This window comes from Lipomyces arxii (genome assembly GCF_038497795.1).
Source record: "Lipomyces arxii strain Phaff 12-163 unplaced genomic scaffold V1512scaffold_10, whole genome shotgun sequence".
Taxonomy (NCBI): Eukaryota; Fungi; Ascomycota; class Lipomycetes; order Lipomycetales; family Lipomycetaceae; genus Lipomyces; species Lipomyces arxii.
The window spans coordinates 199,893-221,690 of NW_027117709.1; the positions used below are offsets into that span (position 1 = coordinate 199,893).

General features: G+C 42.4%; 12 protein-coding genes across 12 annotated transcripts; 8 read left to right on the forward strand and 4 right to left on the reverse strand.

The window, feature by feature from the left end:
* Positions 1 to 44: 44 nt before the first annotated feature.
* On the reverse strand, positions 45 to 3,976 carry V1512DRAFT_264115 (glycosyl transferase family 41-domain-containing protein). The gene is made up of 3 exons (XM_066916617.1): positions 3,324 to 3,976; positions 3,213 to 3,274; positions 45 to 3,166 (listed from the first exon to the last, which is right to left on the reverse strand). The coding sequence occupies exons 1-3, from the start codon at positions 3,699 to 3,701 to the stop codon at positions 130 to 132; spliced, it is 3,477 nt and encodes a 1,158-aa protein (XP_066770934.1). The 5' UTR covers positions 3,702 to 3,976; the 3' UTR covers positions 45 to 129.
* A 496-nt stretch (positions 3,977 to 4,472) lies between these two features.
* On the forward strand, positions 4,473 to 5,228 carry V1512DRAFT_248299 (anaphase-promoting complex, subunit 10/DOC domain-containing protein; the record flags this gene model as incomplete). The annotated part of the gene is made up of 3 exons (XM_066914543.1): positions 4,473 to 4,954; positions 5,001 to 5,102; positions 5,153 to 5,228. The coding sequence occupies 3 exons, from the start codon at positions 4,473 to 4,475 to the stop codon at positions 5,226 to 5,228; spliced, it is 660 nt and encodes a 219-aa protein (XP_066770935.1).
* A 673-nt stretch (positions 5,229 to 5,901) lies between these two features.
* On the forward strand, positions 5,902 to 6,755 carry V1512DRAFT_291752 (uncharacterized protein; the record flags this gene model as incomplete). Its single annotated transcript, XM_066918265.1, has 2 exons — positions 5,902 to 6,193; positions 6,249 to 6,755. The coding sequence occupies exons 1-2, from the start codon at positions 6,098 to 6,100 to the stop codon at positions 6,753 to 6,755; spliced, it is 603 nt and encodes a 200-aa protein (XP_066770936.1). The 5' UTR covers positions 5,902 to 6,097.
* Positions 6,756 to 6,835: 80 nt separating this feature from the next.
* Positions 6,836 to 7,710, forward strand: V1512DRAFT_276651 (casein kinase substrate phosphoprotein PP28-domain-containing protein). Its single transcript, XM_066917874.1, has 2 exons — positions 6,836 to 7,058; positions 7,116 to 7,710. The coding sequence occupies exons 1-2, from the start codon at positions 7,013 to 7,015 to the stop codon at positions 7,604 to 7,606; spliced, it is 537 nt and encodes a 178-aa protein (XP_066770937.1). The 5' UTR covers positions 6,836 to 7,012; the 3' UTR covers positions 7,607 to 7,710.
* Positions 7,648 to 9,954, reverse strand: V1512DRAFT_264119 (uncharacterized protein). The gene has a single exon (XM_066916618.1). It carries the CDS (start codon positions 9,821 to 9,823, stop codon positions 7,784 to 7,786), a length of 2,040 nt encoding a protein of 679 aa, XP_066770938.1. The 5' UTR covers positions 9,824 to 9,954; the 3' UTR covers positions 7,648 to 7,783.
* Positions 9,955 to 10,041: 87 nt separating this feature from the next.
* On the forward strand, positions 10,042 to 11,991 carry V1512DRAFT_264120 (GatB/GatE catalytic domain-containing protein). Its single transcript, XM_066916619.1, has 7 exons — positions 10,042 to 10,241; positions 10,289 to 10,365; positions 10,419 to 10,560; positions 10,613 to 11,160; positions 11,211 to 11,404; positions 11,452 to 11,570; positions 11,621 to 11,991. The coding sequence occupies exons 1-7, from the start codon at positions 10,103 to 10,105 to the stop codon at positions 11,908 to 11,910; spliced, it is 1,509 nt and encodes a 502-aa protein (XP_066770939.1). The 5' UTR covers positions 10,042 to 10,102; the 3' UTR covers positions 11,911 to 11,991.
* A 166-nt stretch (positions 11,992 to 12,157) lies between these two features.
* V1512DRAFT_264123 (ubiquitin-related domain-containing protein) lies at positions 12,158 to 12,957 on the forward strand. Its single transcript, XM_066916620.1, has 5 exons — positions 12,158 to 12,200; positions 12,252 to 12,270; positions 12,371 to 12,396; positions 12,454 to 12,576; positions 12,634 to 12,957. Exons 2-5 carry the CDS (start codon positions 12,263 to 12,265, stop codon positions 12,861 to 12,863), a joined length of 387 nt encoding a protein of 128 aa, XP_066770940.1. The 5' UTR covers positions 12,158 to 12,200; positions 12,252 to 12,262; the 3' UTR covers positions 12,864 to 12,957.
* Positions 12,958 to 13,342: 385 nt separating this feature from the next.
* V1512DRAFT_264124 (HEC/Ndc80p family-domain-containing protein) lies at positions 13,343 to 15,751 on the forward strand. Its single transcript, XM_066916621.1, has 3 exons — positions 13,343 to 14,295; positions 14,343 to 15,448; positions 15,501 to 15,751. Exons 1-3 carry the CDS (start codon positions 13,471 to 13,473, stop codon positions 15,700 to 15,702), a joined length of 2,133 nt encoding a protein of 710 aa, XP_066770941.1. The 5' UTR covers positions 13,343 to 13,470; the 3' UTR covers positions 15,703 to 15,751.
* A 198-nt stretch (positions 15,752 to 15,949) lies between these two features.
* V1512DRAFT_271578 (translation protein SH3-like domain-containing protein) lies at positions 15,950 to 16,906 on the forward strand (the record flags this gene model as incomplete). Its single annotated transcript, XM_066917652.1, has 6 exons — positions 15,950 to 15,964; positions 16,212 to 16,296; positions 16,378 to 16,400; positions 16,452 to 16,520; positions 16,577 to 16,663; positions 16,715 to 16,906. 6 exons carry the CDS (start codon positions 15,950 to 15,952, stop codon positions 16,904 to 16,906), a joined length of 471 nt encoding a protein of 156 aa, XP_066770942.1.
* Positions 16,907 to 17,820: 914 nt separating this feature from the next.
* On the forward strand, positions 17,821 to 18,870 carry V1512DRAFT_209290 (uncharacterized protein; the record flags this gene model as incomplete). Its single annotated transcript, XM_066913464.1, has 2 exons — positions 17,821 to 17,943; positions 17,998 to 18,870. The coding sequence occupies 2 exons, from the start codon at positions 17,821 to 17,823 to the stop codon at positions 18,868 to 18,870; spliced, it is 996 nt and encodes a 331-aa protein (XP_066770943.1).
* Positions 18,871 to 18,949: 79 nt separating this feature from the next.
* V1512DRAFT_264131 (uncharacterized protein) lies at positions 18,950 to 20,205 on the reverse strand. Its single transcript, XM_066916622.1, has 2 exons — positions 19,978 to 20,205; positions 18,950 to 19,924 (listed from the first exon to the last, which is right to left on the reverse strand). Exons 1-2 carry the CDS (start codon positions 20,058 to 20,060, stop codon positions 19,078 to 19,080), a joined length of 930 nt encoding a protein of 309 aa, XP_066770944.1. The 5' UTR covers positions 20,061 to 20,205; the 3' UTR covers positions 18,950 to 19,077.
* Positions 20,206 to 20,411: 206 nt separating this feature from the next.
* V1512DRAFT_264134 (heme peroxidase) lies at positions 20,412 to 21,664 on the reverse strand. The gene is made up of 7 exons (XM_066916623.1): positions 21,550 to 21,664; positions 21,126 to 21,501; positions 20,969 to 21,074; positions 20,910 to 20,919; positions 20,812 to 20,862; positions 20,663 to 20,763; positions 20,412 to 20,617 (listed from the first exon to the last, which is right to left on the reverse strand). The coding sequence occupies exons 1-7, from the start codon at positions 21,564 to 21,566 to the stop codon at positions 20,445 to 20,447; spliced, it is 834 nt and encodes a 277-aa protein (XP_066770945.1). The 5' UTR covers positions 21,567 to 21,664; the 3' UTR covers positions 20,412 to 20,444.
* Positions 21,665 to 21,798: the final 134 nt, after the last annotated feature.

The window sequence follows — 21,798 nt, forward strand, 5'->3', positions numbered from 1 at the left end:
ATCTTTAAACCTTACTTTGACCCAAAACCTATATTGACAAATTGCCAAAGCTTTATTCACAAATTACCAAAATTAATGTATCCAGTGCATACCGTGCATATACTGCAAAACTCCCTTTAAAAAGCAACTCTATATATACAAATTATAGTCTTTATCTTTTCCAATCGTGACATTTCCTCCATCCTCAACCCATCTGTGCCACATCAGCCAATACGCTCGTTCTAAATCCCTGGTCCATTTCGGCGTATCAAACACTGCTGCATCGTGTCTACCCAAGTAAAGACTCTTTCGCATATTCAGTAGTTCGCCATTGACTCCACTAGTTGCTAGTTCCACCGCACGTTCTTCATACTCAATCTCAGACGCCGTGACTAGCCGACTAGTGAGCTCATGATCGGAAGATGAAGACATCACAACCGATGCCGCTATACGACTGCACATCTTATGATCATGTCTCGGCATCGTCAGAATAGGAGTTCCAGTCCAAATCACGTCGGTAGCAGTGGTGTGAGCATTGCATTCGGGCGTATCCAAGAACAAGTCAGGAACTCGCGATCGCAAAAGATGTAGCTCTTTATTAGCCACGTCCGTAAACACAATACGAGATGCAATTGAAGGACCAGCCCACTTTTTTGCAAAAATCTGTAAATTTGTCGCCCCGAGATCTGGAAACTTTAGCAACCACAGAATCGAATTTGGTACCCGAGACAGAATTCGCAGCCATGTCACAAAAATGGCAGGATCAATCTTATACAATTGATTGAAATTCGCAAAAATAATTGTGTTAGGCGACAGGCTTGGAAAATGTTCTAATCTCATTTGCTGTCGTCTTCCAAGCTCTTGGTGCCATCTAGTGTCAGCATCGTTAACGAACTCAGCGGTGTCTGGAGCACTCTGTCGTTGATCACAACAGAAAAACGATGACCTGCAAAACACAACATCTTCAAAGTATGACCATTGGTCTTGGTTTTCGCAGTCATGATGACGTAAAATCTTGTCTTTATGCCCACTATTGTAACGGCGAAGTGTGGACTTAGGTATTGTGATGCGATCTGCTAGAACATAATCCGACCACTCTGCTCCCATCGAGCCCGCAAATCCCATGAATGCAATAGACAGAGGCGCAGGCCGGCAAGCAAAAATTTCGTTCCTCGCTCCGCGTGTGAATCCATTCAGGTTTACCAAAATATGAATTCCGTCTTGCACAATTTTCTCTACAATTGCTTGTGTACTCCAGTTAGACACATCAACGAAATGATGCGCTTCCTGTTCAATCTTTTGCCGATACGCTGATCCATCCGATGGAGTGATTGCGTAACAAAAACTTTCCACTGCAGTCGCAGTCCCAGTACTTTCGAGGTGAAACCCAAACACGTTTTGCATCAAATGTGACAACGGGTGGTTATTAAAATCGGATGATACATAGCCAATTTTAAGACTGGGAGAAGGTGGCGCCGGCGGCGGATATACGTATTGTGGTAACCACGGACTTCTCTGTGCGGTGATCGATACCCGCAAACCAGTCCGTCGGCAAATCTCACGAACATGAAGATTATCAAATGGCATCGTAAAAGTGTGAAACGGCAACACAGTAGGTGCTATTGGCAAAGTCAATGAAGATGGCAAAATTGGCCTCGGGTAGTTTGAACCGGACTTCGGAAACGTGCCGTTGACGTACTTATCGGTATACCATCGCCAGCGTGCACGTCGGGCTGCAACCTCCAATAATTCCACAAGCTTGGCTCCTTCATCAACTCCACTTGCTACTGCGCGATCAAGTTCTGCAATCCAAGATTGCATTCGTGGGTCGTCAACGCCAGAATATCCGCAAGAATATATAATTTGCTGTACAATATTGTCATACTCAGAAGCAATAACACCATTACCCCAAGTAAGAGCTGATTTCAGTTGATCATCAACGATTTCCAAAATACGACTTATCCAGCCTTCGCTACGGTTGAAGCAAATATTGCCATCATTGTCAACTCCGCGGAGCTCGACTCCACTGCTGCCTCTTCCGGTCCAGTCGCAAACTGAATTCAACACATTGGCAAGACCACAAGCTGCCTCATCAAATCTATCGTTCGATTGAATAGCACGTCTATAGTATCCAATCGCTTCACCGACGCGGCCTTGATCTTTGACTGCGTTTGCCAAGTTTGCAAGAGCAATATCAAAATTTGGATCGCATTCTACCGCGCGTTCGTACATCGTCACTGCTTCTGCCAAACGACCTTGATCTTTCAAAAGTGAACCAAGATTTGTATATAAGTGAGGATGCCTTGCATCAAGAGATAGTCCATAGCGATAGTAATCCAACGCCAGAGAACGTTCACCAGGTGAGGGTAGCGGCCCGGCTAACGAAGCCAGTAGAATGCCAATGTTGTTTGCTGTACTAGGGCTCGGATGAAGAGCTAAAGAGAGATAATAAAGAGGAAGAACATCATATGACGAAAGTACGTGACCCATGATCTCCACCAATGTATGGGTATTTGCGGATTTTGATCCCGGTTGATGCGGGTTATCATTATTCCTCATATTTGGGACAGGGTTATTTGTGCCAGTAGCCAATGCATCTTGGAATATTTTGGCCAATGTGAGTAGCGTATTAGCCGTCGTTTGCGAAATTGATTGTCTATACTGCGCGTCTCGCACGTTTCTAAGACAAGGTAGATCGCCATCAAACACATCCGACACGCACATTTGTGCTTCTTGTGGAGTCAGTAACAATCTACCATTTTTTTTTGATTCTAAAGAAATTCTAGCCTGTTTAATTAATCTTGCTAGAGTCGACTTGCTGTCAGGTGACTTCCAATCGTGATCGCCATATCCCGCAGTGAGAGCCAAAACTCTAGAAAATGCAGCTGCGGCAAGAACGTGATTGTTCAACGCATACAGCAGAGTTCCCTTGGCGTGAACGATAGCAAGATATCTAGCGAAGTCTGCGGCCGGAACAGAGGGCGAAATTGCGCTTACTTCCACATACGCAAGCACATTGGCGGCATCGTTATAACGATGTTGTGAACACAACAGAGAAAACAAATGGTCAGCAGCATCCCAATACATCGGTCTTAAGTGAACTGCTCGGGTCCACCACGATTCTGCCTCAGAGTTACGGCGAAGCATCCGCATGGCTGCGGCAAGATTCGACATAGCTTCCACATATCTACCTCTCATTAGTATTGTACAAATCGATCTATTGTAGACTATACCCTGGATCGACTCGTAAGATTCGGTAGTTCCACTCTATTGCACTTTCCATATCACCCAAGCTCTTAAATTAAAGTCAGGATCGCGACTCTAAACCCGAGATGAATACTTACGTAAGAGATGCATCCACAAAGTAGCCATGCTTCTAGAACACTGCTCGCTTGAGTTGCGTCCGCATACGGCTGAGCTTGATTTTGATTTTGTAAATGATGCTGTTCAACTTCGGTATGATAGTCATTACTTGAAAAATCATTGTTTTCAGACGCGTGTAAGCCATTCGCAATTATTTTTGATGACCAGTCATCCAGCCTCCTGAGGACACGCAACAGTTCTTCGCTTGATGTCACATGAGGATAGGACGCATATCTGTCATGAGCAAAGGACAACAATTGTCTGAATGAAGCTTTGGATGGCACACTATTAGAAGAAATCATGTGTGTCGATCGTGAAGGTGTTTGATGAAACAACCCGTCGTGCATTTGCGATGCCATGGTCAATACTAGACATAGAATTTTGGAAGCAGCAGATTCTAGAGCAAGTGATATCTAATTGTCTCGGCAGATTTGATAAAGCTTCTTGTAGATCCTCTTTCTCTAAGAAAGCAAGACTCCGATGAAAAAATACAAAAAGCAATTGAAAGTAATAATACAAATGAGAATAAGATAGTGACAAAATTGAATGCTCAATGAGCTAGAATATGAGATTTCACCATATATCACCTCTGTTCTGGACTGTAATTCGATTCACGCTGATTTGAAGTTGATCAGTTCGTCGAGGTTTTTGGGAAAGATGCGGCACTACGTCATTTACTATGCCGTGACCAGGCAAATGATACTTGGCATTTGAACTAAATTTGCTTATTTGTAGTATATACAAATTTGGAATTAATAATTTATATCTATTACGGCACTCTAAGGGATATTTATCAGTACTTTTATAGGTTAAAGGTTAATAATGTCTTTTAACGAAGAGCAGCCGCTGAGCTTGTGGAACTCCACAAAAATTGTTTCATGCTAATGCCATTAAAGTGGAGCTAGTAATCCAGATTCAATATATCATTAGCTATGTACTAGTATGGTGTATATGGTACCAGAGTAAAAATACTATAAGACAGCCCAGCCCAACCCTATGTTTACAGTTCGCGTCGACGCGAACAGGGTCAGATCTGACAGCACGCGACAAAGGTCATAACAAATACTCATATACCATTAACATGCCTACTTGTTCCATTAGCATCAGTTGAAGCTATAGATACTTTGAATATGGATGCTGATATGCTTACTTCTTCGGAAGTTGAAGGACCGCCAATCAGCGACGCCATCATTGAAGATGAAGAGGATGAAAATGGAGAAGTAAGGTCATCGGGTGAAGAAGCCTCAGAAGAAAGCGAGTTTTCAGAAGATGTTATTTCTATACCGTTAAGAGATATAGGCAATCAAGCTACGTGGAAATTGTCAACTTGGAAGCCCGGATTCGGAGTTGAAGCATTATTGGCTGAATCAACTGATCTATACTGGCAATCTGATGCACCACAACCACATCATATCGATATTCATTTTGCAAAAAGAGTTGAAATTGCTAAAATTATGCTGTACCTTGATTGTAGGAGCGATGAGTCATACACGCCATCGCAAATAGCTGTATATGCTGGATCTGGATACCATGATTTGCATGAAGTCTTGACAATGGACTTGAAAGACCCCGTTGGTTGGATTGATGTGTCGTTGGGACATGCTGGAAAGGAGTATGGTTTTGTGATTTGCAAAACTTCTTTGACTAACTGGAATAAGTGGTTTCTTAAAAGCTTTCCTTGTGCGTTTGAGTGTTTTGCAAAATCATCAAACAGGCAAAGATACTCATGTTCGTGGGATCAGGGTTCTCTCGCCTGACAGGTTAGTATAGCAAGTTTTTTGACTGTGTCAAGTGTATTAATGTTTTGAAGGCAAGCTGATGATATGTTCGATGAAGGACTACCATTTCGTACTGTTGCGCTACTGGCACATAGCACGATTCGATGATGATGATGCATGATAGGTTATCTATAGGAGTTTATTGGTGTTTATTTGCTACTCAATATGACTAAAAGCATGTTTCAGTTATAGACTTAACAGGTTTAATAGAAACGAGCGTGAATAAAAGGAACATTTGAAGCTTTATCAACTGATCAACTGATCAACTGATGCGATGACGTGATAATACAAACTCTGCGAATGCATCAATCGCCTAACATGGTCATTATCACAGCAGAAGGCTTTATGCTTTATGTGCTAATGTGGATTTGGTTGTTACGGCTTTGGATGATGAACACGATAGGATCGATTTGCTGTTAAAGCATCAGAACATCATGATGTAACAAAGCTCTTATTGTCTTATTACGTATTAAATACCATGCAATATACGCCTGGACACTATCAATATATGATGCTCTAGGTCAGAGACAATTGTTTATGCATTCAGTTGGCGAAAAGCCCTGTTGAACAAAAGTCATTTTGCGTAGCTCGGAATAGCCGTCGCTACTATCCTGCTTGATCACATGCCTCTAATTTTACTGTTACTACACGAAATTTGGTGCCAGTACGCGGGACAACCCATCTGTTGGTGAACGTGAAAGTGTTCGAAAAGTTTATTTCCTACTACTCTTCGATCATCAGCGCCGCATTCATTCAAACTCTCGTACTTCCCCCGCATTTCGTCGGTACGTGAATACGCTTTTGCTCGTGCCTTTCCATGCTCGTGTCGCTCTGATTGTTAACGGAATCTGTGTATATTAAGCTAAAGTGCTGTCTGTTTTTTTGCTGTTGTTTCTGGATTCTGCCTTTCTTGGTCTCTGAGATTCTGATTACTAATCGTTCATACTACTATATCTACTATCTCGTTATCTAAGATAATGTCGTCGACAACAGAAGTTCCTGTCTCTGTAACTACAAAGTCACTTGTGGCTACCTTTAAACAAAACAAAGATTTATCGTCTTCAGTGGATGAAGTACGCGATACTCTGCATACTTGGTTCTGGTCAGAATGCTAATATGATATACCAGGTTTTGAAAGTTCAAGGTGTGGCTTGGACAATTCGCATGGCATTGAGGTATGCTCCTGTAACACTTCAAGGGAATTTATATTTAGACGAAGACGGAGTTGAGCATTATGACATTCTTATGCTGCTCCCAGCTGGAGCCAAGTCTGATGAACCTCGTATCTTAGACTTCAGAATGCGGGAAAAGGTCTCACCGGTGTTTGGTCCAGTTTTTTCCCAGTCTAAACGAGTCACCATTGCTCAGGCAGCCGAAATCTTCCCGTTTTTGGCTCAAGGTTGGGACGACACTACGCAGGAAACCGGCTTGATTTACGCTCACGCTGAAGGGAACCCGTTGAAGAAGAATGGGCATGAATGGGACTCTCATCAGACGTTTGGCTTTGCAATTATTCAAGTTGATGAAAAGAAGACCGAGCGGAAATATGTTGCTCGGTTAGTCTTTAACGCACCAGGGATGCCCCAGCCAGTCGAAAAAAGATTAGTGTATGATTTTGTACGTGAAGGCTTGTAAAGTTTAAGCGTTTTCAACTGAAATCGTCTTTAAATATTACTGCTTTTTTTTTATTAGTTAATTCTGTATTTTAAAGTAAAGCCAATAGCTTAGTTGAGTGGATCCTATTAATTAAAAGATCTACAAATTGGCATACAAAAATTAAAGTTTGGATGTTCGTTGGGAGTCATATTTTAAGACAGAATATTGAAAATGAGTATTTAAATAGTCAAGGCCCACCTTCTGAAAATATTCTTGATTTTTTTAAATAGCAAACAATGGCACCGAGAGGAGGAGCTAAAGGCAGGAAACCAACTCGTGGAGGTATTAGCAGTGTGTAATAGGCAAATTATGGCAAGCAGTTAACACAAAGATTTTCAGGAGGCAAACACTTTTCACGAGGTGTTCGTGGTCAGGAAGGTGAGGCAGATGGGTTTGATGGGATTGTCGTTCCCGACAGTGAATTAGAATCTGCAGACCCATGGCGGTCTAGGGCGCGTTCTGTTTCTTCTGGCTCTGGCGAAAGTGATTCTGAAAGCGAAGGTTCCTCAGACCGAGACGTATCACCCCCACCGCCGGCCCCAGTCACGGTTTCCAATCCTAACAGGGCTGCGGAGTCAAGCTCAGGATCCACGTCGTCTGCACCACAGCTTTCGCGTAGAGAACGTGAAGCCATGCAAGCTGCGGCTGCGAAGGAAAAGTACTGGAAGTTACATGCCGAAGGAAAGACAGACCAGGCTAAGGCTGATCTTGCCAGGTTGGCGATTATCAGAAAAGAGCGCGAAGAGAAAGCCAAGCAAAGAAAAGCGGAACAAGAGGCAAGAGATGCAGAGCAAAAGGCAAAAGCTGCTTTACAAGGTCGCAGAAAGTAGAAGACTTGTTACTCTACTTTTGGCCAAAGCTTGTATATATACACTATATTATAGAACACTATCTTATTTACCTTTATTTAATGCATGGCTGTATTTCCAACATACCCCAGTCTTATTCGTAGCTCCGATTAAGAACTAGGCAAAGAAACTCCAATAATGCATTTTTTACATCCAACATTATTCCATCATTGGGTATCTTACAGCAGCCCGTCTAATGCGATTGATTCTGTGAATAGACGCACGAAGCTCCTTGTCATGCGGACGTAAACGGGTCGCATATAGGCGACCAAGGGTCATGGCGTAGACATTTTGGCGGTCACGATGACAGCAATACAAAAACTGTGTCATAACTTGCCGTGTATAGCCCAAATGCATTTCCTCCATCTCCATAAGAATTCTTACACCGGCATTCACATTGTCTAGCGATCGCATCAGGAGGCATATAATGTGATGATTTGGCTTTATCTTTGACTGTTTTATCTGACTCCATATTGTCATTGCCTGATCAGTGGTAAAATTGACCATATTCTCGAGCTTAGTCAAGAATATCATCCAAGCGGTGGTGTCTTTATTGGCCAGTTTGTCGAACAACGCACTAGCCTCATACACATTCTTCGCCTGATAGATTGCAAATGCTTCTTCAGAGTCCCTGCCGATCGGATAGAATTGAACAATTTCCTTGTCTGGTGAGTCCAACGAAAGCATAACTTTCATTTTCCGGCCTAGCGATGTCAACGCATACCCTCTAGCACTCATGATCTCTAACATCTTGTGTGCAAGCCCAGGAGACTCGGCCTGCAAAACGTTGGCCAAGGAGATGTAACCCTCGCGGTTGAGATTAACATCAAACTGACCCATATCTTTGATTATAATTTTTTGCGCCGCCATGAAAAAACCGGAGTAGTTGAGATCATAAGCTCGCTTGTGAAACGAGATAATTTTTAAAATCTTGTTGTATATAAATGTTGTCCGTATCTCAACCGAAGCTTGCTCCACGAATACGGTACACAATCTAGACATCAGGCTTGGCCGAATTCGAGCAATGTGACGCGCCATTCTGATCATCACAATCATCTGAGATCTTTTATTCAAATGACGGAAATTCTTCTCAATCACGTCCATCACACGAAAGATCGTATGAAACTCAAGTTTCCGCATAAGTAACAAACCTAATAGAAATGGCGGCCAGGCTATGGCGCCTGACATATAAGCCAAAGCTCTTGAAGCAGTTTTCGCCGCCGCACAGCTAATCCATCGATCAAGATCTTCAACCCCGTAACCTTTAGCTGTAAGCTCATGGTAAACATCCTTAGATAGTGTCCGTCGAATCCTGTCTCCCTCATATGTCATGAGGAGATCTGAATGGTAATGATTATCGACTGGCAGCATCATGGTAGACAGTGTAATCCATTCCAAAGTATAGCTTTTGGTTCGCTGCTCGGAAAAGTCTTTAGAATACCTTGGCATACGCGTAGTGTCTGAATGAGCAAACTTCGGAATTGCGTAGTCGTTATACCATGGTGCAACGACATCCATCAGTCTGAGAATTCCGGCTCGGTTTACCGGCGAGACAGGAATACTTGGTGGTTTCTGCTGTGTAAAGATGCGAATTAATTCGTCCCTTAAAGCAATTTTTTTCAATTGCCTTATATCATGACGACTAACTGTACTGGCTTGTTCTGACTCGTCAAAGCGCTCCTCGGTTATGTACATTGCGATGTCCTGGTCAGCGGGATCAGAATCAGCGGACGTGAACCCAGTTGTTGGGCTAGATGTTGTATATGGCTCAGACTGTATACTATTTCCGGTATTCTGCGTTTTGTCTGTAGAGCGCCAATCTGAAGTGAAGACTCGTCCATCATAAAGTACCAAAGGGAGACCGGCTTTTATTTGCTTTTTGAACCGTAAATGAATATCTTGACTCAGCTTCCAACTAAACCATGAATAGTTCTTCCATTCAACATTAATACCCGGTACGATATGTCGTTTGTCTGGTTTTTGCCATTTCCGACGAGTAGATCTATGTTGTCGCTTTGACTCGACACTGTTTAAAAACCGGACTGAATCTTTCACTTTTGTCTTTGATTCTACGCTCTGCGGATGATTCAATTTTTTCAGAAACTCGAGTTTTGGCTCATCTCCTATTTGCGTAAGACTTGGAGACACATTGAACTCGGCGTGCAATCGTTTCGGTCGTAGCAGTCTCTGTCTAAACATGTCAAAACCTTTTCGCGTCGTCTTGTGTTGTACGTCATGCAAGACACTAAAGGATAGCAATAGTCATATCCGATAGACTTCGATTGCCAATTACTGTACAGTCAAAAATAAAAACTGTCGTGTTTTGCGTTTCGACGAAGTATCGTGGACTCGAAATAAAGTTTAGATGTGTAAGGTTTGGGACGAACGAGCCGCAATGGAATTATTGTGAACAGAATAATACACTCACACAGCTCAATCTTATATAGTTGACAGCCAGAAACTGAGTGCAGTTGACTGATGCGTTTGCATCTTATGCTGAAGAGAGTGCGGATCATAGGAGGGTCCAGGCGGTGGGCATCAACGTCGGCATACGAAGGACTGAAATGTGGACTGGAAATTCATCTGCAGTTAAATACTAAGACGAAATTGTTTTCGGGTAAAGCTTCAAACTTGCCTTTTTGTCGTTTTATCTAATCGGTATAGATTCGCGGACCAGCTTTCAAGGCACTCCTAACCAGCATGTATCAACCTATGATCTAGCATATCCAGGAACACAGCCGGTAAGTGTAGTAGTTGCGCGACTGTATATCATCGTGTTTTTAACGCGTGTCAGATTTTGAACAAACATGCCGTGCTACTAGCACTCAGAGCAGCTCTGGCGTTAGATTGCGAAATCAACTTGAACTCAAGATTTGACCGAAAGCATTATTTTTACCCAGATCAGCCAGCTGGTTACCAAATCACACAATTCTATGGTATTTTTTGACACGAACTTAATAGGGTTAAAGGAAGCTTATTGTTGGATAGATCCTATTGCAAGAAAAGGTGTGTTGTGGTTAAAAGATACAGATGGTATTCGACCGGAATTGGGTGTCGGTATTACACAACTTCAAATTGAGCAAGACACTGGGAAGTCGGTTTATCAGATAGATTCAAAGAACACATTTCTAGATTTTAACAGGACAAACCACCCCTTAATAGAGATTGTGACAGAGCCTGATATCAGAACGCCTCAACAGGCAGCCGCCTTTGTGTCCAAGCTGCAAGTTCTGATGAAGCATTTGGGTGTCTCCACAGGCGAGTTCCAGTCGGGAGCAATACGAGTAGATGTCAACGTGTCTTATGCCGGTGGCTCGCGATGCGAGATTAAAAACTTGGCTAGTATAAGTGATGTTGCTCACGCAATCGAAGCCGAGTTGCAGCGACAAAAGGATGAGGTCAGCCAGGGACGGACAATACGCTCGGTCACACTAGGTTGGGATGGTCAAAAAATTACGGTGCAGCGGAATAAAGAGGCAACGTCTGAGTACAGGTATATACCGGACCCAGAGCTGTCACGGATAACTTTGACACCTGTAAGTTAAAGCGACCGTCGCAATATTGCTATTTAACTGATGATAACAAGGATATAATTGAAAAGATCAGAAGCACAATGAATAAGTTTCCAGATGAAGTTTTGCAAGAACTTACAAATGCCCCGCACAAACTTAATGCAGCCAACGCGCGCACTTTGTTGAAATTTGGGTTAACAGACTATTATTTGGAGTGCTATAATGGGTTAGAAGCAGCCGGATTAAACGGAAAACTTGCTGCCAACTGGTTTGTAAACATGGAGTGTTGTTATATATGGCTAACGGAGCTGATAGGATTGTTAACGACATCCTCGGCTTACTGGTTGCTGGTGAAGAAAGCTCGTTGCCTTCTATTATCACGCCTAGCCGATTGATTGATTTAATTAAAATTGAGAGGCAAAATACGATTACGAGTACGTTAATTTAAAAACTGGTTGACGCCAACTTGCTAACAGCCACTCAGAGATACTAGCCATGAATCTAGTCAAGTACTTCCTGGAAAACCCGGAAGACAGTACAAGCGCCCAAGATTTGGTGGCCAAATACAGGCTTAATACAGTGGACGACAACGATAAGCTGAGCCGGATTTGCTCTGAAGTCATTGCCGAACACCGGGCTATAGCTGATACGATTGCATCTGGGGAAAAGCCGACCGCTATTGCATTCTTGGTGGGAATGACAATGAAGAAGGCAAAAGGGCGTTTCAAAGCTCAAGCAGCGCAAGCTGAATTACAGCGCCTGCTATCAAGATGATTTTGTGTAACTTTGTGTGCAACCTGCAAGACAATAAATGTATATAAACACGAAGTCTCTTTTTTAGGCATTTTTGATAGACAACCTTAAATACGTATTGCGGGTTAGGGCGTTAAACTTAATTACTGAGAATTGTGTAGTGGTCATTGTTTAGGGTTGTCAATGTAGGGCTATGAGGTATGCGTGACTGCTAAATATGCGTGTGCAGTCCCGGGACAGGCAAGATCACGATTTCCCAGAGACGAACCTTGAACTTGCTGTTACCTATCGAAATTTATACACAGTCCTTGGTAAGTCAGAGGGTTAAATTAGTGTTTTAATCATATCTAATCAATTCATAGAAGTCGTGACGATGCAGATGTCAGTATTTTTTAATTTATTGAACGCCGGATGATCTTGAAATGGACCATTTCGTGATGAATTAGTTTTGGTTGAACTTTGACTGACGATAGATGTACAGTTTCGTTAAGACCCTCACAGGAAAGAGTATGTGAAGAGATCAGATTTGTGACGTTTGGAATTGTGATTCTGACTTTGATTTAGCTATAACCCTCGAGGTTGAGTCTTCTGACACCATTGACAACGTCAAGTCCAAGATCCAGGACAAGGAAGGAATCCCACCAGACCAGCAGCGTTTGATTTTTGCTGGAAAGCAGCTTGAGGATGGTAAGTGAAGCGGTTTTAAACAAGATTTTGAAATATGGTCCTAATTGCTGTTAACAGGCCGCACTTTGTCCGACTACAACATCCAGAAGGAGTCCACTCTCCACCTCGTTCTGCGTCTTCGGGGTGGTATCATCGAGCCGTCGCTGAAGGCTCTTGCCTCCAAGTACAACTGCGACAAGTCCATCTGCCGTATTTGCTACGCTCGTCTTCCCCCGCGTGCCACCAACTGCCGTAAGAGAAAGTGTGGACACTCCAACCAGCTCAGACCTAAGAAGAAACTAAAATAAACATATCGCTTATACATATGTTTCTGCGGGTTTGGTGTTGAAATATGTACAAAATCAATCTCTAATATATAATAAAAGTTATATATTGCAAACATTTTTTTTTTTTGGTTTTCTCTACGTATAGCTTCTTCCACCATCATATTCCTGTTCATGAACCCATCATGACATTGTATCAGTATCAGTATTGTTGAGAAGCACTTCTCTTATCATTAAATCAACCTATATAAATTCAAGTAGTTCTGGACTCAAGTCTAAGGCGGAATAGCGGCTCTGACATTTTACTGAGCACTTCAAGGTATCGATAGTAACTTCATCATATGGCGAAAATAGTAAAGCAACGAAACATGGCTTTATTGAAGCGTCGCGTAAAGCTCATCTCATCTCATCGCGTTCATGTATAAACGTTAATCATTTAAAGTTTGTGGTTGTCGTGGCAACGACGTGCATGTCAAAGTAAACAAAACAACAATTGTTGCACTCGACACATCTCATAAACTCTCACACGCGAATATTATCACTGCTCCATAATTTTCAGGTTTTATCACGTTGAGATATTTGGTTTTGGCTTAAGTTATTAATCTAGTTACTTTTGGACGCTTGCCGCACAATGTCACAAGACACACACTTGTTCTCAGCCTTCAGGCGCTTCGGGCGAGAAAACAGACCACTCGATGGCGCGTCAGGGATTCCTTCTGCTTCTGGTACTGCATTATTTGATCGGTCATCTTTACCGCAAGCATCTGGAAACGCACGGCATTCCATGGTTGGAGGGCCGCGTGCGTCGATGGTCCCTCGAAGTTCATTTCATCGACAGAGTCTTGCTGTCACGAACCATGACAACACGGCGTTAGCACCGACTAGTCAAAATACATTAAATTATGCACCTGGATCTGCCAGAGCGAGTATGGGTAGAAAGAGTATTGCGCCTGGATCACAGAATGCGCCGCCTGCTTTAAGTTACAGTGCAGGTGCATCCCAAACTGGAGCGAGAAAGACTAGCAATTATGGAGGTAAAGCGGGAGGTCCGATAAATGCAATAAAAACTACTGGATTTGTGTCTGCGGGAACAGTTGTGCCGTGGAAAGATACAAGACCTATTAAGGACAGGTCGTATCAGAATCTGATGGCAACGTCTGTGTACGACTATCTGACCGGTAACAATTTTGACATGGACATGAAGCATCAAATCACACCCAAATCATTACGATCGCCTACACAGAAAGACTTTGTGTTGATGTTTCAATGGCTCTACAGACGATTAGATCCAGAATACAAGTTTACGAAAGGTATTGAGCACGAAATCATGCCATTGATGAAAGCCATTGGCTATCCATACCTGGATACTTTGAGTAAGAGTCAGTTGATTGCCGTAGGTGGGCAAAACTGGGGAGCCTATTTGGCTATGCTGTACTGGCTCGTGGAGCTTTGCGAGGTGAGAAAACTTGTATCAAGTAAGCAGCATAACTGACCTTCTTATAGACGTTCGATGCTTCGGACAACAAGGATTATACTTTAGACGAACCCGAAGATACAGGACTGAATCAAATTGTAATTAGTTATATCACAAAGTCTTATTCGGCGTTTCTCCAAAATGAAGATGAGTACTCTGAGTTTGAGAGTGAAATGCGAGAGGCGTTCGCCGAAAGAATAGAAGCAATTAAAGCAACAACAGACGAATACCGCGAGCAAAAACAGAAATTTGAGCAAGAGATAAAAGCGCTTGAGATTTCAATGCCGTCACTAGATTCGCTTCAGAACAAGAGCGAAGCACTGGAAAGTGATTTGGCAAAGTTTATGGAGTACATTGAAAACATGGAAAAAAGGAAGGACAAGTGGGGAGCAATGTTGGAAACCATCAGCCAGGAAGTTGTCTTAATGGAAACTGAATTCAAAGCGTTAGAAGAGGAGAAAAAATTGCTTGAAGATAAGATTGCAGAGCAAGGTTTGTCTCCAGCCGATATCGATAACATCATAGCTCAGAGAGAACAACTGTCAAAGACCATCCAGGCTAATGACTCCAAAGACAGCGAACTGAACAAGAAACACTCAGAGAAAAAGCAAATTGCCCAACAAGCCCTAGATACCCTGGAAGCTGCGGTTCAAAGGTATATGAGCTTAGGTTATAGAATTGGCATGCTACCTGTTGGAGCTCCAAACTGTCCCAAGTCCAAAAACTTTGAAATTCAGCTTTTGTCACCATTAGCGGATGAGAATCTTGGGGCCAGACCAAACACAATTCTTCAAGGATTAGATTTACGTCTCGATGTCAGGCCGGCGTTGCAAAACTTTCGAATGCAAATTGCAACTAAGGTCCATAAAGCTAAAGACGAGTCGATTCAATTACAGTCAGTGCTGGATATGGTTGCGGAAGCACTTGCAGATAAGAGAGATCAGCTTGAAACGCTCGAAGCCCAGATTTCTGCTGCCAAGATGACATATGACGAGGCGTTTGAGACGATGACATCTGACGCAAGTTCATCAAATGCAGAAATTGAAACTTTCGAGCGAAAAATTCAGGCTATGCGTATAGGAGTCCAAGATGGGCGATTACAGTTGGAGCAGCGAGCAGAGAGAGTCGTGGTAGAGTAAGTGAAGGCGCAAATCAAGAAAGATACTAAGGACTAATTGAAAAACTAGATATGACCACATGGAGCATGCTGCAGAATTAATCAGGGAACAGATGCAGAGAAAGATTAGCGGTTACATTGAGAAGATAGTAGGGTTTAAGCTTCATGTTCAATCTGAGCTTGAGGAGCATGAGAATTTTGTTGTTGACGAGCTTGAGAGACAGAGTAAACGATCAAGTGCCGAGGATTTGAGGCAAGAAGAGGATTTGTAGTTTGATACAGGTAGTTTAATATGTATGAATGTGTAACATTTATGGTAAATTACTTGTGGATGTTCGAGAGAGCGTTGAGTACAAACCACTCACCCACCACCTTGTGAGTTAGTTGTAACTCGAGTCACAAATTCGATCACACAAACAAAATTTTATTTCTCTTTTTTCTGCAACTTCTTTCTCTCTTTGTCATATCTCCATTACTTCCCTGTTTCACTACTCTTTATACTCTTTTTGTTTTATCATTATGTCTGAGGAAGCTGTAAGTAATTGTTAATGGCCATTGTGCTGCTGGGATTTGGGTCTGCTTTCAATGGTGCAAGGTGCAGAACGATAGTCGAAAATTTTTGTGTGGAGATGGTTTACACTACTATTCTTTTACAAATACTGTGATTTATTTTACGGCATTAGACAGGATGAATTTGGTTTATTGTGCACGCTTCATTGATTTAAGGACTTGGATCGCATGGTGTTGTTTGTGGAACAAATTACTGACATGTGTTTAATAGCACCAAACCTTCGAGTCTGTCTCTGCTGGAGCGTCGCTCACCTACCCTATGCAGTGCTCTGCTCTGCGTAAGAACGGTCATGTTGGTATGTTGATGATTGTGATTGATTGCTTGTTGTATATGATGCAAGCTATGTTTACATTGATGCTAACATTTGTTTTCACAGTTATCAAGGGGCGTCCCTGCAAGGTTTGTCTCTTTGAGTTAAGATACGTCTACTTTTATACTGACTTGATTCAGATTGTTGATATGTCTACTTCCAAGACTGGTAAGCACGGTCACGCTAAGGTCCACTTGATTGCTATCGATGTAAGCTTAGCATTGAAACGATCATAATTAACTGCATATACTGATTTGACAATTAGATCTTCACCCAGAAGAAGCTTGAGGATCTCTCTCCCTCTACCCACAACATGGAGGTTCCCAACGTCACCCGTACTGAATACCAGCTCGTACGTACTTTCTGACATTTATTCATGATCTTTGGCAACTAACAAATCCAGATCGACATCGATGACGGTTTCCTTTCTCTGATGACCCCTGATGGTGCCACCAAGGACGACGTCAAGGTTCCTGATGGTGATCTCGGCACCAAGCTCGAGGCTGACTGGGATGATGCAAAGGACTTGATCGTTACCATTGTCTCCGCCATGGGTGAAGAGGCTTGCATTTCCTACAAGGAGGCTCCCAAATAAGCGCTTAATAATAAATAACCACCATTTGTATCCATTTTCTCATTTATACTTATTGTTTATCGCGTCTTGTTTTTTTTTTTTTTGCCTTCCCTTCCTTTCTTATTGCTGGCTGCTGGAAGGTGTTTACAAAACTACTTTTTTTGTTTGTACGTGTTAATTGCCAGACCAGGAATAAAAAAATTTGAAGTATGATTGTGATAATAAGATGTTGCCTGTATTTATGCAATTGACTTGGAGCGCTACAAAAAAGTTATTGATTGAATCATTTGTAAGTCTTTTAGTGCTAGATTCATAACATGTAATAGTCACTAGCTCACTTTACGTTTATATTTACAAGTAAGATATCGGTAGCTGATGATTTCAGTAATGCTTGTCGCGTGTATAGTCGGTTTTATTAAGGATTAAACCGAAAGTACATGAGAAAGTCTAGGTCATTCATTCCCTGAAAGCTACGAGACCAGACTTCTACGAACCTTGCACACAAGTGATTTGTCCAGTTTTATACACAAAACGCCATCTAGTAGATGTGATCAGCTCAACGGTGGTTTTGTGCTCATTGACTCCATTTTAGCTACCAGTTGTCTGCCGTAATTTGAACTGGCTAGAGCAATTACAAACAAATAAACAATCAAACTATTTCTTCGTCTCTGATCCTTTTTGAATCATTGAAAAAACGTGATTCAATAGTATTGTTTACATTTCAACGCGATGCAATGCGACAAGGAGCCGCACGACTGAAATGCGGAGCTCACATCAAAACAAACAATTCCCGAGACCAAAAACACGAGAAACTAAATATCGTGATTTACGTCACGTACCGTGTTTTGTTGTTTTTGTTTGTGAACTCAAGTGAGTTGCTTTGGCTTTAGTATTTGGAATTTTGGGAGAACATGGCCAGTATAGCTGAAGATATGATGTCATGGTCTGCACGCGACAAGCATAGTGCAATTGCAAAACTGCCGTATGAGTCTTTACTACAGATTTTGACGTACATGTCGTATGACGGCTTAGCTCAGTGTGTGCGAGTTTGTCGTCTAGTGAGTAGTGATACTGGTAAATGAAGGTCGTCGAGAGCTAATGTATAAACACAGTGGAGTGCGGTGGCTTCAGACTCGTCGTTGTGGGCTACAGTTGACTTGTCCAAAGTACGCTCAAAGCTTTTCAGTGATGCAGACGTCTCGTCTTTTATATGTGCGCAAATTGTTGGTAACGCGAAGACAATCGCGGTCAGAAATCCATACTATCTCTCGGGCAGAGACCTGTCTCCCCTGCTCAGTGCGCTTGGGTACGCAAAGAGACCAACGAGGTCACAGTTACAAACGCTTAAGTTGGAAAATTACCAAGGACTTGACTGTAATGCGCTGAGTTTTTGTTTGGCGTCCCCGAGCATTGGACACAATTTGCACACTATTTCTCTGCACGGTACGCATGTTGACAATACTGTCATTCGCGCTTTGTGCCAAAACAAGGCAATTTGTGCCAATCTTCGGCAATTAGACTTGTCTTTTTGCGCGATTAGATCTGACAACGTACGTTTAATAGCAGACACTTTGCAAACACTGGAAGGGTTGTCGTTGTCCGGTAACTTGGCTATCGAAGGCGAGGCAATTGAATATCTCTTAAAGAAGCAAGGCACACACTTGTCGTCGTTAGAGTTACGGTTCATATGGGGACTACATGCGTCATGGTTTGTTGACTATTTTAACAAATCAGTCGAAGGAGGTGTAAAGTTTTTGGATATACGCGGTTGCGAGCACTTCACGCGCAAGGATTTGCGTCAACTGAGCGGCATTTGTCCGGACGCTAAGGTTTTGAGCTCCGTGGTTTTGGAAGACGATAGTATAGAAGGGTATCAGCAGTTTCTGTACATGATGGCAACGGCCAGTATTGCTGACGATATCCCCGTTTCAGTCGATATTGTGAGTGATCTGCCAATCATGAAGAACAGCTCGATTTGGGTATAAGACCTGATTTGGCTAGTTGACGGTGTACATTAGGATACTATATTTTATGGGTTGTATTTCTACAAGTAGACGTGTGTACTATTATTAAACTTACTGTTTCAATTATTCCATCATTACACAACGTAAATGCATCCTGCAGACTACCAAATCAAATCTATAATACAAACTGAGGCACAAAATGTTTTTGTGACTTGAATGGCAAACACCTTAATGCAATAAATTGGGCATGATCAAACCTTTAACCACAACCAACGTGTCGCCGTCTTTAACCTTAGCCATCCCTAGTTTTTCTCCAAATTCAAGTACCCGCCTGCTTTCTACGTGATAGATACGCAGTCTGTCCTTGTCCTGATTCATTGAATTATTATGGTTTGAGATTTGTAGGCGTTGAGAAGCCTTGTCAAGAACCTTACCAACTGGATAATCTTTTCCAAAAAACATCTCTACTTTAGTGTTTTTGGTTTTCGAACTCGCTGATGAAGTAGACAATGGAGAAGGCGATCTTGCAACGTCTGTCTCTACAAAGACGTATATCCGATTACCTTGTGCAATGCTAGAGTCTCCCTTCGCGTTGTTCTTTAATGCGGCCACGTCCTTTGCACGCGCAACAATTGCAGCCGATGACGAGATCTTGGCTTTCGACTTGAACAATGACGGCAAAACAGACGTGCTTTCTTTCTCAGTAGTGATCGGAATACTGATCTTTGCTTGCTGTTTTGCTTTCCATTCTGCCAATTTAGCCATCGCAGTTTTGGGTGCTGTCGAATCGGCTTTCCGAGGACCAGGGCAGGCATGATTGAGTCTATGCTTTAAACACGTCACGTTCTTGCATGTCGGACACTGAGTGGCAGGTGACAGTGTAGTGTTGATGACTATTGTACAGTCCTTTGCGAAGCAATTCTTCGGCCGTTCAACTGCTCCCAAGCGTTGTGATGCTCTGTTTGGTGCAGACAAGACTGGAGTCGATTTAGTCTTGACAGGCGCAGTGCATTGATGTGAATCCGGAGTTTTGTGATCTGAACAGAATTTGGATTCGCAGTTAGGACATCGAAATCTTTTGTCATGTTAGTTTAAGCTTAACTAGTATCATAAACAGTAGCAACATACGGTAGGAAATCTAGTTGGTGACAGCCGGAATACGCACAATGTTCTCCAATATTAAGAAGCCCGTCGTAACTAGTAGCAGCCATGATCTGAGATGAAAAAGTGCGACAGTATTACAAACTAAAATATATACACACAACCAGATCAAGTGGCACCGAGTCCGCCCTTATAAATGTACACTTAGCACTACAGAGTTGCTTACGTAGATAGAGTTGCTTACGTAGATAGAGTTGCTTACGTAGATAGAGTCTATGCTCAAACGAGCGCAGAGCTGTTCAAGTCATCGTGGCGATGTTGTCTGACCCGTCTAATTTCAGGGGCCAACCGGACGTTTCTAGAACGCCGCACTGACCCGATTATTGCTGACTAATACAGTGAATTGAAATATCGATGACTACAATCTACAGTGACATATAGAGCTTTATACAGTCACAAACTCATAGAAAAGGGTATGATTTACTTGATATTATTTACAATCTGGCACGCGAGTACTCTCTAGTAGCCTTTCCTTCGGGTCCGCGACTGACACCAAGTTCAATCAATTTGGCAAACACGGCAGAAAAGTCCCGGAAAAACAAGTCTTTGTCTGCTGCGTATTTCTCAACCCAGATACGAAATTTGGGGTCGCTGACAAGCGCCATATCTTGACGTTAGTCGACTAGCTATAGTATAGTGCATTCTGACTTACCAGTTGGAAGCATCATCAGATCGTTGTCCTCGTCATTAAACTGTTCAACTCCTGCACTGTTCTTTCGTTTGTGCCATTCTCTGTGTAATAATAACTTGAAACTGTATTTCGTCAGGATGCTATACTCACTTCATAGCAATTCGTCTTACTATGTGTTTGTAAACCGAATGGGATTAGGAACCCAGGGACCTTCAAAACCACTAATAGATATCAACACGGACATCAGACATCTTTCTATAATATATACCTTCTATCAGCTAATTAACAAGTTAGTTAATGCGTCTATAGTCATCACACCAGACCTACCGTGACACCGTCCAAGATTGTGAGCGCCAGATAGAGCAACAATCTCTTGATCATTAAATCCCATTCTGTAAAAAATCGAACGAATATGCGCTGCTCCTTGTGAAGCCTTTCAAATCATCAGTATTGTGTGCATATCTCAGGCAACAGTGACAATTACATCCGGCAAACGTCCATTCGGCGGTACGTATCTGTCGTCAATATCATCCACCCTGCCAGCTTTCCACGGGATTTTTGGTCCGCCCATAGCTTCGATCGCCACAACACCAGCTAAAGTCCACAAATCAGAGTACGATATCCAAGGGAACTGCTTCTTGATTGGTTCCAGAAACAATCTGGCATACTCAAGTCCGTTGTTGGCACCGTCACTGCCTTCTAGCTTATACCGCATAGTTGCTCCGTTTGAACCACCAGTGCCAGTTTCTTTATCGTATGTACCAGACGCGTGCCATGCTAGACGGACAAGTACAGGGCCGATGCTGCCGTCGTCGTAAGAATCCAATGGCAAGATCTTCTTGATGGCGTCTCTAACAGGCCTAATATAATGTTACAACAAGGAACAGCTTTACTATAGTTCCACTTACTGATAGTCCTCAGTCATTGCTTATTAATATATTAAATTGTCAAAAAATGAAGTAAATGAGTTAGTCAAAGATGAATAGTTGAAGTATGATGAGCCCCGCGCTACCGGAACAATTTTGTGGGGCAAAGCCGAGGTTAAACTTTACCCGTATAGACATCATCAAATCAAATCTCATTCATTACTACTCATGACAATCACTCAATTTTAAGTACAATAAAATAAATCTTGCAAATTTCCAGTTACTTTATAT

Coding starts and splice junctions, on each gene's coding strand:
- V1512DRAFT_264123 (XM_066916620.1), top strand. Junction 12,397..12,453: donor TAAGACCCTCACAGGAAAGA/GTATGTGAAGAG, acceptor ACTTTGATTTAG/CTATAACCCTCGAGGTTGAG. Junction 12,577..12,633: donor TGGAAAGCAGCTTGAGGATG/GTAAGTGAAGCG, acceptor TGCTGTTAACAG/GCCGCACTTTGTCCGACTAC.
- V1512DRAFT_264119 (XM_066916618.1), bottom strand. CDS start 9,823: ATGTTTAGACAGAGACTGCTACGACCGAAACGATTGCACGCCGAGTTC.
- V1512DRAFT_264120 (XM_066916619.1), top strand. CDS start 10,103: ATGCGTTTGCATCTTATGCTGAAGAGAGTGCGGATCATAGGAGGGTCC. Junction 11,161..11,210: donor CACGGATAACTTTGACACCT/GTAAGTTAAAGC, acceptor GATGATAACAAG/GATATAATTGAAAAGATCAG. Junction 11,571..11,620: donor GAGGCAAAATACGATTACGA/GTACGTTAATTT, acceptor ACAGCCACTCAG/AGATACTAGCCATGAATCTA.
- V1512DRAFT_264115 (XM_066916617.1), bottom strand. CDS start 3,701: ATGGCATCGCAAATGCACGACGGGTTGTTTCATCAAACACCTTCACGA. Junction 3,275..3,323: donor TTTGTGGATGCATCTCTTAC/GTAAGTATTCAT, acceptor CTTTAATTTAAG/AGCTTGGGTGATATGGAAAG. Junction 3,167..3,212: donor ATCTTACGAGTCGATCCAGG/GTATAGTCTACA, acceptor AATGAGAGGTAG/ATATGTGGAAGCTATGTCGA.
- V1512DRAFT_276651 (XM_066917874.1), top strand. CDS start 7,013: ATGGCACCGAGAGGAGGAGCTAAAGGCAGGAAACCAACTCGTGGAG. Junction 7,059..7,115: donor CAGGAAACCAACTCGTGGAG/GTATTAGCAGTG, acceptor AAAGATTTTCAG/GAGGCAAACACTTTTCACGA.
- V1512DRAFT_264131 (XM_066916622.1), bottom strand. CDS start 20,060: ATGGCTGCTACTAGTTACGACGGGCTTCTTAATATTGGAGAACATTGT. Junction 19,925..19,977: donor CACCAACTAGATTTCCTACC/GTATGTTGCTAC, acceptor ACATGACAAAAG/ATTTCGATGTCCTAACTGCG.
- V1512DRAFT_264134 (XM_066916623.1), bottom strand. Junction 20,764..20,811: donor ATTCGGTTTACAAACACATA/GTAAGACGAATT, acceptor GACGAAATACAG/TTTCAAGTTATTATTACACA. Junction 20,618..20,662: donor TCTGATGATGCTTCCAACTG/GTAAGTCAGAAT, acceptor ACTAACGTCAAG/ATATGGCGCTTGTCAGCGAC.
- V1512DRAFT_264124 (XM_066916621.1), top strand. CDS start 13,471: ATGTCACAAGACACACACTTGTTCTCAGCCTTCAGGCGCTTCGGGCGA. Junction 14,296..14,342: donor GGCTCGTGGAGCTTTGCGAG/GTGAGAAAACTT, acceptor ACCTTCTTATAG/ACGTTCGATGCTTCGGACAA. Junction 15,449..15,500: donor GCAGAGAGAGTCGTGGTAGA/GTAAGTGAAGGC, acceptor TTGAAAAACTAG/ATATGACCACATGGAGCATG.